Genomic DNA, 12819 nt, shown 5'->3' on the forward strand with positions numbered 1-12819 from the left:
ATTTCATATCCTGTGCATTTGAACTTCTTATTCTTTCTTTTACTTCTTCTATCCATTTAGCATCTTTGTTATCTTCCATAGAATCTTCATAAGTATCTATTTCTTCTTTTTTTAGTGGTCTTTCAATTCCTTTTACCTTGTTTCCCAATTCTCTATAAAACTTTTTGGGTCATCAACAAATGCTTATTTTGCACTTTTCCTTTATATTTATCTGTGTATCTTCTAAGATTTTCTGCCTATGCTGATATTTTTAGTTTATTATTTGTGATAGTGCATGATAAATCCTGATCCATTACAATACTGCACATTGCTTTTGTCACATCTGTCTTTGAGTATATTTGTTGATCTGTTCTCTCTTCTAACAGTGATGCTTCTTGTTTTAATTGCTTTATAGTTTTCTGTATTCGATACTTCCATGATGGCATTCAATTTCTCCCCGTCCTTTCTCTTACTACCCTCTGTTCTTGTAGTAGAACTATGTCTGTTATTAATTTGGCTGTATAGTAATGCATCCTATTTACTTCTGTTATGTCACATGAATCTCTGTGGACAGTCCTGATTACTTTGTTCATTTGTTTTATCAAACTTCTAACTTTTGGGGTTTTATTGACCTTCTGAGTGACCCTAAAGATATTGCTGAAATTCAAACCTGAAACAAGCAGTGAAGTCCTATAGGTTCCCAAGTTCCACCCCACAAGATTAGTATGAAAAGTGTCCTTGCTGCACACTCTAAAAGTGTCACCTACGTGGGCCTCAGTAATGTACCTAGTTGCTTAATCAATATTATCAAATACAACGTCTTTGAAACCCTCCTAAAACTGTTAAATGTAAGCATATCCACAGTGCATATACCTGAGATGTGGAAAACAGTTATCATGCCAGTTCATAAAGAGGCCCCCATCTCAGCTCCTAAGAACTATAGAGCCTTCAGCTTAAAAGCCCTAATATGAGTTATAGCTGGTTTCATAAGTTGTGATATAAAAAAAGTCTTATTGCTCTAGACCTGCGACAATTTGTTTTTTGTCAATGGACGATCTTGTGTAATTAATTTAGTAAATTTGTTTAGGAAAGTTACTGAAGCTGTAAGATAGTGACCATGAGGTTATACAGCTTATTTCGATGTGACCAGGGCCTTTGTCACTATTCTCCATGCTGGAATTGTAAATAAGCTCAAAGGACAAATTTAGACCTTTATGTTATAAAATGGATAACAAACTGGTTGACACACAGTACACACTCAGTTAAAGTTGCCGGTTCCACCACTGAAAGCAAAAAGGTGACGTGGTATTCCTCAGAAGTCAGTAATGAGTCCTCTTTTATTCGTCATCTACCTCTCAGATCTCCAAAACACTAACCCAGATATACGGCTAACTGAATTTGCCAAAGACTGCAAGGTGAATGTTGTTCGCTCAGCATCTGATACTGTGTTGCTACAATAAGGGCTAAAACATACAAGTCAGTGGCTTATTGGGTATGGGTTTAAATTAAATAAAAGAGGTATACCATTGACGTTTTTGATAAACAAATCTAAACAGCAGCTTAAAGTATGTATATAGTACCAGAACTGTACCTGGCTCATCTGGCACTAAGTGCTGCTTGATCCAGTGCCCTCCCTCGGTACTAAGTTGAAGAGAGAAAAAAGAACGAGGTCTCTGCTTCAGTGTTGCACTTCTCCCTGGGAGTGTATGTCACTTTGTAACACCCCTAACATTAACATGTGAGGAGATAAAGAAAAAAAAAAGGTTTCTTCTGATGTGATGTTCTTCCCTTGATCATCACATCAGTCTGTAATGCCGTCCCATTGACACGAAGAAGAAAAAAAAGCCTTTCTTTGCACTCAGTCACACCCCATAACACCTGCTCCCTTCACCTCACCATAGCCACTCTTCTGTATAGCGTCCCAGTCCAGAATGATAGTCATCATAAGATCTCTGCACCTTTGTAGACAACTTTGCAGCAGCAATATTCAGAAAATCCTTCTATGTAACCCAGCTAATAACTAAAGGCACCTCAACAAGGTCAAAAGAAGTTATCCTTTGCCTGCCCTGGTCATTCAAATCATAGAACAGAATGCTTCATTTCTAAGTTCTTAGGTATTTACTAGCCATGAAGTGTAGGAGATCATTAAAGAGCCTAGTCCAAATGTCCAGTTACCCCAAAGCACTCTCTGGTCTAAGTAGGGAAACATTATTGACACTGTAGTGCAGCATGGGGGTGTGTTGTCTTTCGGCTGAGATGTTAAACTGAGATCCAGTCATGCAGCTCGTACCTCAAGTGATTGTAAAAGACCCAAGATCTTATCAAAAAGTGTAGGGGAAGTTCTTTGATGCCCTGGCTAAATTTCCTCTAGTAATATAAATACCACTTCTGGTCTCCCGTTAAATAAAAAAAAATTCTAAAGTCACATTAAAACTACAGCAGATAATGTTCTTTAAACAACTAAAATAGTATGTAAGTTCTCTCATCTTTTAACTGCTGAAACTGAAAAAGAATTTACTGCCTGTGTTCTTATACCATGATTAGAATATTGTTTTTGTATTCTTGCATTACACTTTTTACATAATACATAATCATTTAAAACAACATCTGTGTGATATCATATCTGGCTGTGAAAACCACTAGGGTTAATTTCTTGTTACATTCATTAATATTTAGCGCATTATTAGTGGGATATCCCCTTTATCCAGCAAACTAAATATTTAATCATATGCACTGCAGAACCAGGAAGGCATATACTGTTAGTTAGACTGGACGCAATTAAACTAGTTTAAGGTGCAAAATCTTTTTCCAAAATCAAACCAGCAAACAGGATTGAACTAACACATGGTACTAGATGTACTGTGCATTATTTAGCATTTAGGAGAAAACTTAAGGAACACTTAGTGGGAATTTACATGTGTAAAATGACTCCTAGATGCTGACTAACATATGCAGAGGCTTCAGCACTTATTCTGTGTTAACAAATGACTGTACATGTTAGTAATTATGCATTTGTACATTAATTCATATGTAAACTAAACTCGTATGTTTAGTGGCTTTCTTGTAGTATAGAAAAACCCACAATCAGTTTTGCCTAACTTGAAATGATTATTGTTTATGTATCCCTTGCTTTCTTTTATATCTATATATATATATATATATATATATATATATATATATATATATATATGTATATATAGATATAGATATATATATATATATAGAGAGAGAGAGAGAGTCATTGCTTTCTTCTCTAAATACTGCATAGTTACTATAGGTCTGTAAATTTCAACCTTTAAGGGCATGACTCTTCAGAAATTTCTGGACCAGTTAGCTCATCCAATTAAATGTAAATAAAATAAGGAAATGTATGGATCCATGGTAAACTACTGTGTTTAGGTTTGGACATAAGTGAATAGAATAACCGTATTTCATTAAAGCTTTTCACCACATTTTTCTTAGCTTATAACAGTTATATATGTGATGATGTAAGGTAGTGACAGCTGTGCCAGGGATAGTAGGGCAGTGCACGTGTAACATATGCCATCATCACTAGCTGGGGTTTTGTAAAGAATTGTATGTCATTTGAATATCAAACTGATTTGTACAGATGCTTGTATTAAAATGTATTTGTAAAGTTGCTAGTGTTAAAAATGTATCAACAATGGGTCCTGCTGGACAGAAAAGAAATATACATGTATGTCAGACTGTATTGTTTTTACTGATTAAATGTATATATTTTAACAAAGGATACTGGAAGGGAAGGGATTAAGCTCAGTCTAGCTAACCTTAAGAAAAATAGTCTGAAATTAGATGACTTGGTTTAGGCCATAAAGATTTTATATAACAGGTCTGAATGCTGCTAGAGATTAGCATGTTTGTTTCTGCAGGAAGGGTGGAAGTGTTGGAATTGTTTTACAGTTTCCAGATGCTGCAATAAACCTTAGCTAAAGTTCTAAGTGTGTATTGTGACACATCAGTGCCAGATCCTGGCTCATTTTTTAGTGAGAAGGTAGTGTGGGAGCCACAGAGTCAGTGACTAGATGTGATGTCATTCTGTAGCCAGCACTGAAATTGTATTTGAATACTAGTGAAATTTGTGAGGTGTGTACTCTGGGTTTGGACATGACAAGACACTCCTCCACGTTCATCTTGCCTTGCTTTTAGTAAGTAATTAGGAAGCAGTAATTCTTCAGTCAGTTAAGAAGATATAGTGAGATTAGCCACATGTTTTTTTTCTGTGTCTGTCTGAGCCTTTCCGTCATTGTTGTTTTTTATATTTCCTGTGAACGAAACTCTGGAGTTTATTGTAAATAGATATTCAGCATTTTCATGTATTTTTTATTATTAAATGTATATAAACCTTTCACTGTGGCTGGTCTTTTAGAAAATATTTAACCTTTGAGAGTACTTGCATTTATTTAGTGACAGTGTGGCTCCACGTTCCTGAAAGTCTTGCTGCTTAGTTAAACACTACCATTTGTATAAGTATTCATTTTAATAAGTGTAATTGGGTACCCTGTTATGAGCCTTAAAGTAGCTGGCTTTGGGTGTTCTGGAGGCAGCTGATCTACCTTATAGTCTGGGTGGAGGTGGAAGTGCGGGTAAGCTTTGCTAGCCTTTCCCAGGTGGGTGCATGTGTGTAAAAATCAAATCTCAGAGAGTATGTGTGACGGCTACTTTGACCAGGGACACTGATAGCACTGATTTCATAGAGAGGGTGGTGAAGGACTTGGCTTGGAACACCCTGCTAAGAACTCAGGTCTATAGTGGTCAGTGGAGAGTCTTATTTGGGGCCTGGGACTTTCTTGGGTGGCGTAAGCCAGGGAACCCTGTTGGCTAGGCTTGCGTAGGCCCTTGGGCTGATAGCCTAGTACCTACCTATGAACCTATGGAGAGAAAACTCAGCCCCAGGACTGGAGTGTGCATTCCCTGTATGCTGTTAAGGAAAACTGTACTTAGTTCAGAGAGCTACATCTGAAAATACTGTGCGTCTATTTTTCTCATAGTGAACATTTCCAACTAGTGTTAGTGGTGAGTGTCTAGACTCCTTAGTCACTGGCCCAGAGGAAGGACATCACAATATAAATACCAAAACTAAGTTATTTAAGATAATGATTGAGTGCTTCATAAATGTTACCATATAAGTTGCAGTTTTAAAAATTTGAGTTTGGATGGCCGTTGTAATTAAACAGAGCATCTTCTTTGTCATTAATGCTGCTATTTGTGCATGCATTTTTCAGACAGCATGCACATGTCTCATTTAAATGATGGCACACTCAACAGTTCAGCACCCCTTTTTATGCTGCACTGCAGTGTCAGTCTTGGAAGAAAAAATTGATCTGCTTGGTGTGGCACTGCAATCCACAGCCTTCTGCACCAAAGGAAAGTGTACTACCTGTTGAGCAACCAAGGCTGCTAATAAGGTTTGCATTTGAACTGAACCTTCTACTATATGACATTTGTTAATGTTAGAAGGATGATGGATGACTTAAAGGAACACTGATGACATGGATGTTATTTTTGGTGTCACTTGCATCAACACTGGTACTGCTGCAAATGCATGCCTACTGAAATTTGTGTGGTGCTAGATAGAAGGGTCCTTTGGTGCTGGCAGGAGATGGGAAGTTAGAAAGGAGTGATCAGAGAACATATGAGGCAGTGTTGTGTTGGTCTGACCTTTTGAGAAAACATCAAGTAGCAGGATGCCGGTGTAGTTGTAGCATCCGAAAAGCTCAAGCCTTTGTATTTCTGACAAAAATATATATTTTTAAATGCCTTTATCATGAGAGAAGACTTGATTTTTAAGAAGTATATATCAACTGTGGATCACCTGGAACTGGTACAATTACAGGTAGAAACACAGAGGGAAACAGTATCTGATTTGATCAGAGGTACTGCCCCCTCCCTCCCCACAGGGTAATGAACAGAAACCATTCGTTTGTAGAATATGTTTTGCAGACATTGAGGGCGGTGATTGTAGAAGGTTGGTTTCTTGTTGTGAAAATGCATATGTAAAATTATGAAGTGCTGCGTAAGCTTTTTTCTCTCATTTCCAGCTGTTCAGATGCTGTCCTTGTCATACATTTGCTTACATCCTTGGGTTGGCATACCATTGTACTGAGTGACTTGGCAGGCTGAATGTTGTAGAAATAACATCGACAGAAAAAAGATAGGTTTATTAATGGGCTGTTTTATAGGTGTTTCCTGCCATAGGTATGCACAAGCTTCCTAATATAAGATGATTATTGGGGACAGAAATTAGAAAAAAAATAAAAGATTTTAAATGTTTAATCAGCCATATGCATTGTGCTGCCATCTACCATTTCATAGGTGAGTACTAGTCTAGCTGTTCTTGTGGGCATATTTAAATCTAGCAAATTTCCTGTCTAAAGGTTCAAAGTCAAACCCAGTACTGTGACTGTAAGGTGAACACCTTAACCATCATACCAACCCTCAACTCACCATCATACCAACCCTCAACTCCTGTTGTCATCTACTGTTCTGTTCTGTACATTGTTAGAATTGACTACTCTAGTACATTGCTTACTTTTCTTGTTTTCAGCACCTCTTGCTTTAATATCTTATTATGTAAAAGTGCTCTTAATTTTTGTTGCACGTATGCATTTATTTACTTTTGTACTGTATTGTACACATTATGTCTGTGACCCAGGCTACAGCTGAAATGAATCCATTTTTTATCATACTACAGTTAAAAAATATTTCCATTAGGGCGACAAACATATTGTAACATTATACAAAACTTGTATTATGCCTTTACTTGAAAATCATTTTTTTTTTGGTATTTACAATAAAGTTAATTTGGATAAACTAGTAAAGGTTTAAGTTAAATTTACTAAGATAATCTGAATATTTAGTGAGCATTCCTATGTAGAGAGCTGTATTAATTTCAGTTATATTCCATACATTATAGGTATCTTAAAGGTAAATTTATTTTTGGTTTCATGTTTTTGCCAGTGAATTGCTTCAGGTTATGTTTTATGTTAATATTAATTATAGTGTAAGAATACCTAAACACAGTAATTGTGTGTTCAACGTTTATACTGTTAGAACTGATCTGAGACTTATATATGTAACTCAAGTAATTCTTAGATTGTGGAACAGACTTCCTTTGGATGTCAGGAAATCTGATACTCTTGTCTTTTTTTAAAAACAGATTAGACATTTGGTTTGTTGCCAAAGTGTATACCCCTGATTTGACTGTATCAGCATTTTTAGATAGTCGTCTGGCCTAACTGCTGTTTAAATACTTATGAACTTCTACCACTTTCTTGGTTAACAGACAATAAGTAAAATTAATAAATTCTGAAAAGCAGCAGATCTTTCCACAATAATAGCATTTGCCTGTTTGATGGGAGAAAAATGAATGTTTTGTATAGGAGTTTATGTCATATATCACAATTGACACTCTTCATGCAACAGTGGGGAGAACAATTCCATGGGTGCTTATTTTATAGTAGAAATGTTTCAGTTAGTTCTATTGCCTGATGCGCAAATCTTTTGACACCTACTTAACAGCCGTCCTAAGAATCACAACTGTTTGCTCAGTGTTTCTAAATCCTCACATCCATAGTATTTTCTCTTACATTTCAACAGAATAACATTTGGAACATGTAGGAATGTTTCCTGTAGTCCTTGCTTACTATATATGCTGATGTGCAAAACAATTGAATGTTGACAGTCTTTTTTTGTTCATTTATCCTAAGTATTTTACTTTCAATGAAGGCTGTTTGACTGTCAGCATGTCACAGTGTTGTTACTGTGCTTACCTCCTTTTCATTCACTTTTAGGTTGACACACCTGCAGCAAATAGGAAGCGTTTTACACGGGCAGAGATGGCACGAGTAGTCATGGAGAAGAACCAGTATAAAGAAAGACTGATGGAACTTCAGGATGCAGTCCGTAGGTCAGAATTGTTACGGTAGGTGTGTGCAGCAGGATGCAAATACTAGAATACTTTGTTGCCAAGATTTCAAATAAGCTAAGCTGAAAGAATAAAAGGCAAGTTCAGTTTTCACTAAGGTGCCTAACTAAGTTGTTACTTTTAAATAGTGTACTGTGTATCACAGTGTGAGATGAAATGCATAGAATAATTATATATTGGGAATTATTGTTGTACGAATACATTCTAATCTGTCTGTGATATCTTACTAGAAATACAGTGGGACATAACATTTTAAATGATTTAGATTTTTCATACAGGTCATGTTTAACCTTGAGGACTTTTCTGACAACTGGGGCTGTTATAGTTGTGGCATAGTAGTCTAATACTATATATTTTGTTACAGTTATAGCATAAGAAAATAGGAAGTCAGCCTTCTGTCACAGTGACAGGGCAATCGAATGTGATGCGAACAACTCAAGATCGATTAGCGATTGAAGTGCTGGAGGGTCAGTGGTGGTGGTGGTGGGGAATTAACCTTCTGATACTAGCTCTCCTTCCCTTTTAGGAGGGATGTGACTTTTTTCCATAGCCAGCGTGCATTGTAGTGAAGACTGAAGGCTGATACTTCTATTGCTACATGTTACTAAATAACATGCTACTAGCTATGTTAATGCTACTGCTAAATATTAGCAGCATAGGGTAACAGAGCAGACACATCAAGGCAAGTGTACAGGAGCATGGCATGGCATACATAAGACAGTACTGCAACCTTATCTGACCAGATTTAGTAGTTTCTTTCTTTCATATTGCTCTTGCAAAAAGAAAACTTCTTGCCTCCTGTATATTGTCCACTTCCCCAGATCAGGATCAGTGGCAGAGGTGGGAGTAAAAAAAAAATGTACAAGGAAGTTCATGTAATCAGAGGCCCACAGTATGAGCTTGCATAGGACTGTGGAAAGACTTAGGTCATTTGTCACAAAAGGAGATACTGCCAGCCCAGCTATCTTGAATTTTATAAATATATGTCATTTGTGAATATCAACATGATTCATATGCTTGTGTTTGTGTGGTGTGTGTGCTGAAGAGATATTTTGTAAAGCACTGAGCTAAAATGTAACCACAGCATGCCGTACTGGAATAGAACAGAAATGTACCTGCACTATTGTAATTGTTGAGATGTATATATTTTCACAATGGAAACTGAAACACAAAAGGTTAACTTCAGAAAAATAGTTGAACTTAAATTACTTTATGGCTGGGCCACAAAAAAAGATGTTATCTTTCAGTTTCAGTACAACAGAAGACATAACGTCTGTACTAGAAAAGTTTTTTTGTATTGTCTTTAAATGTGGAGGAATGTAAATTATTTTACAACTTCCACCATTTGCCAAAAAGATCTGAGGTTTATGTATTTTCACAAGTAGATGCTAAATGCTACCAGCTGGCATCAGTGGTTGTTTTGAGCCTGGGAACTGAAGTCAGATGACATTTTGCAAGCTATCCCAGCAGTAATATTTGAGATATTAAAGAACTCTCTGAGAGAGACTGAGTATTCTGTGTTTGTCTTTGACCTGACAGCATCAGCTGTAAGACCCATTCAACGCATCTGCCTTGCTTGCTCTGTAAGTAAGTTAACTAGGATATAGTAATTCTCTAGCTATAGTCAGGAATATAGCAAAGCTTAATTTAGATGTTTTTCTTTATTTATTTGAGACTGTCCTGCAATGTTGTTTTAAATATTTCATGTGATTTTGAACTCTGATGTTACTGTGATTATACTGAATATTTTCTTGTTCGTTTATTATTTATTCTTAAATATATTTAAAACTTTCATTGTGACTGATATTTAAGAGAGAGATTGAAGCTCTGAGAGTACTTGCATATTTATTTGGTGACACTGTATGGACAACTCCTAATAGCCTTGCTCTTGGTCAAACTACCATTTATGTTAACAGTAACATTACACAGTATGATAGGGCACCCTTTGTTAAGGGCCTTAAAGTAGCTGATAAAGAGTTGGCTGATGGCAGTAGTAACTACCTTATGGTATGGGCAGAAGTCTGTTACCTCTTGCAGATCGACAGCCGTAGGCTGCTAGCTGCGCCTGCTGCCCTTGCTGCATTGTACCCTAAGTAGTACAGACTAGACATCCTACCCTGTAAGGATTTCTGTACAGGACCATCTTAAAGCCCATTGAAGAGCATCTCAACAATTAGCCCCTGTCAAGAATTGCTTCCAGTCTGCCTGTGTTGCATTGTACCCTAAGTAGTACAGAATAGACATCCTACCCTGTAAGGATTTCTCTACAGGACCCTCCTAAAGCCCACTGAAGCGCATCTCAACAACTAGCCCCCCTCAAGAATTGCTTCCAGTGTATGTACTGCTGCATATTGTAACTGAAATTGCTTCTAGTACCTAAACTATCATAGTGCCTGTACTTTTCCTGCACTTGCTAAGCAGCCTACAGCAGTCTATCTCTTGACCCCTACTTACCCACTAAGCTGTAATTAAACTATCTAACCACGAGGTGGCACTGCTCACCTTCTAAAGTTTAAAGTCCAGTTATCTACCTCCCTCATTTCTCTCCCGTAGCCATCCTCAACCTCTTACTATTTTTCCCCACTGGCCTGTTCTGTGCTTCGTCCTGATCTCCCCTCACACTCCCAAGCCTTGTCTTACCTTGTTGTTCCACCTTCCTCCAGGCTCCTACTTTTCAGCTTCACCTGGCTGATTGGTTTCAGCCAGCCACCTTCTCTCCAGCTCTCCCACCTCTAATCCCTCCTTCCCAGCTTTTACCTCCATCCTGTTTTCCACTCCTTCCTGCTACAACTTGCCCCACCCCATCTACTTTCCCTTCCTGCTTGCTCCTAGTCTGTATAGTGATGCCACTACCTGTGGCACCATTTTTAAAAAGTATCCCTGTTGCCTCTTGCAGATCAACCCCGTAGGCTGCTAGCTGCACATGGTAAGTGCCGCTATTCATGTAGGCTTACTGCCATGTGTATAACTTAATTGTATACAAGAATAGTACATGTTTTGTATTGTTTCCTTGGATTTTCATCTGTTTGTTTGTGGATGCTTTGCGAGCAGGTTATTGTGCACTTTAATGTTCTGTTCAGAATGCTCGCATCTCCAAATTCACGTTAAATTGAATTATTTCTCTCCTGTATAGCTTGTTGCCATTTTTATAGCTGTTTTCTTGCTGTCTCAGCTGTGATTGTATTGTTACTAATCCAGGTTTCATGCTGTATAGCTGACCAATTGCCATGTAGTTGTGCCTGCTTTCAGTTAATTACTTTTTGAAACTGTATCCCTATGTAGGGGGTGCCCTGTGTGCATGTTATTGAGCATTTATTTGTGTGTGGTCTGAACGGTCGCAATTTTAATATCCTGAATCCTGTTAAAACGGCTGTCTGACTCTGTTTTTCAGTTTGGCAAGGGAATGCTGTACGAGCATGTTACTGAGCGTTCATGCATGTGTAGGCTGAATGCTCACTAATTCCAATAGCCTGCATTCAGTTACAACTGCTTTCTGAAACAGTTTTCCATGAGTCTGTGAACATGTAACTGTGCGTTTATTATTTTATGGTTTGAACACTTGCTAGATTGTAATAGCACTAAATCGACCGGTTTCACTCCATTCTGGCGGCTGCCACATGTCTAAATAATTATTAGCCCTAGTTTTAACATGTTTAGCAGTTCGCTGCCATTTACCATTGGTAATTAGGGAAATAGATATGCAGCTGCACTCCAAGAAGAAGATCTGTTTGTAGTATCTGGCCGTCACTGAAATATGTCTCCTAAGACGTAAAAGGTGCTCTACAGGTTAAAATTGTCCTACTATTAGGTACACCACATCAGACCCTTTTGTCCATATATATTTTGCTTCTAATGTGCGTTTGGGGCTTTGAAATAAGGGGGTTTTGCTATTTCAACTAGGGAAAGCTTGTGGGGATAGTCTACTGAGCTGTCTGTGTCCTGTTCCAACCGCTCACAAATACAAACGCTACGAAACGGCATTATTCCCAGCTATGCTTATTGCATGTAAAGAGAATGCTAGGTGAATGTGCTCAGATTAGTACTTTATACAGATCTGAATGCTCGCTAACCATGAAAACCTAACACTGAATATATATTGTTCTGTGGTGTAATGTGTGTATGCTATATGGATATTTTTCTGCTGATGTAATCTAAATTGAATGTTAATCTATTTTATGGTGTAAAGTGTGTATGCCAAATGGTTATCTCTGCTGTAGAACTAGCCTCTTAACCTAGCACCAGCCTGTATTTTCTACATATCTAACTGTTGTTTGGACTGTTGGCCTCCACTACCTTCTTTCACTATTCTCCCAGCTGAAGCCCTAAGTGTCTATCTTTGTATCTCCTACTCAGCTAATGCTTGTGTTGTTCTGTTTTTCCCTACAGGTGCCCGTGCTGCATTGTACCCTAAGTAGTACAGACTAGACATCCTATCCTGTAAGGATTTCTCTACGGGACCCTCCTAAAGCCCACTGAAGAGCATCTCAACAACTAGCCCCCCTCAAGAATTGCTTCCAGTGTATGATCTGCTGCATATTGTAACTGAAAGTGCTTCTAGTACCTAAACTATCATAGTGGCTGTACTTTCTCTGAGCTTGCTAAGCAGCCTACAGCAGTCTATCTCTTGACCCCTACTTACCCACTAAGCTGTAATTAAACTATCTAACCACTAGGTGGCACTACTCACATTCTAAAGTTTAAAGTCCAGTTATCTACCTCCCTCATTTATCTCCTGTAACCATCCCCAACCTCTTAGTATTTTCCCCACTGGCCTGCTCTGTCCTGTGCTTAGTCCTGATCTCCCCTCACACTCCCAAGCCTTGTCTTACCTTGTTGTTCCACCTTCCTCCAGGCTCCCACTTTTCTGCTTCACCTAGCTGATTGGTTTCAGCCAG

At 38.0% G+C, this 12819-nt stretch overlaps 1 protein-coding gene across 1 annotated transcript in view; it reads left to right on the plus strand.

Moving 5' to 3' along the window:
* LOC122809800 (C-Jun-amino-terminal kinase-interacting protein 3-like) overlaps positions 1-12819 on the plus strand; it is a 1405059-nt gene that overhangs the window by 894943 nt on the left and 497297 nt on the right. The window contains exon 12 of the mRNA XM_044081538.1: positions 7791-7921. Coding sequence (XP_043937473.1) covers positions 7791-7921 — 131 coding nt within the window. The remainder of the gene's footprint in view (positions 1-7790; positions 7922-12819) is intronic.

This window comes from Protopterus annectens, chromosome 1.part1 (assembly GCF_019279795.1).
Source record: "Protopterus annectens isolate FY-2018-M chromosome 1.part1, PAN1.0, whole genome shotgun sequence".
Lineage (NCBI taxonomy): Eukaryota > Metazoa > Chordata > Ceratodontiformes > Protopteridae > Protopterus > Protopterus annectens.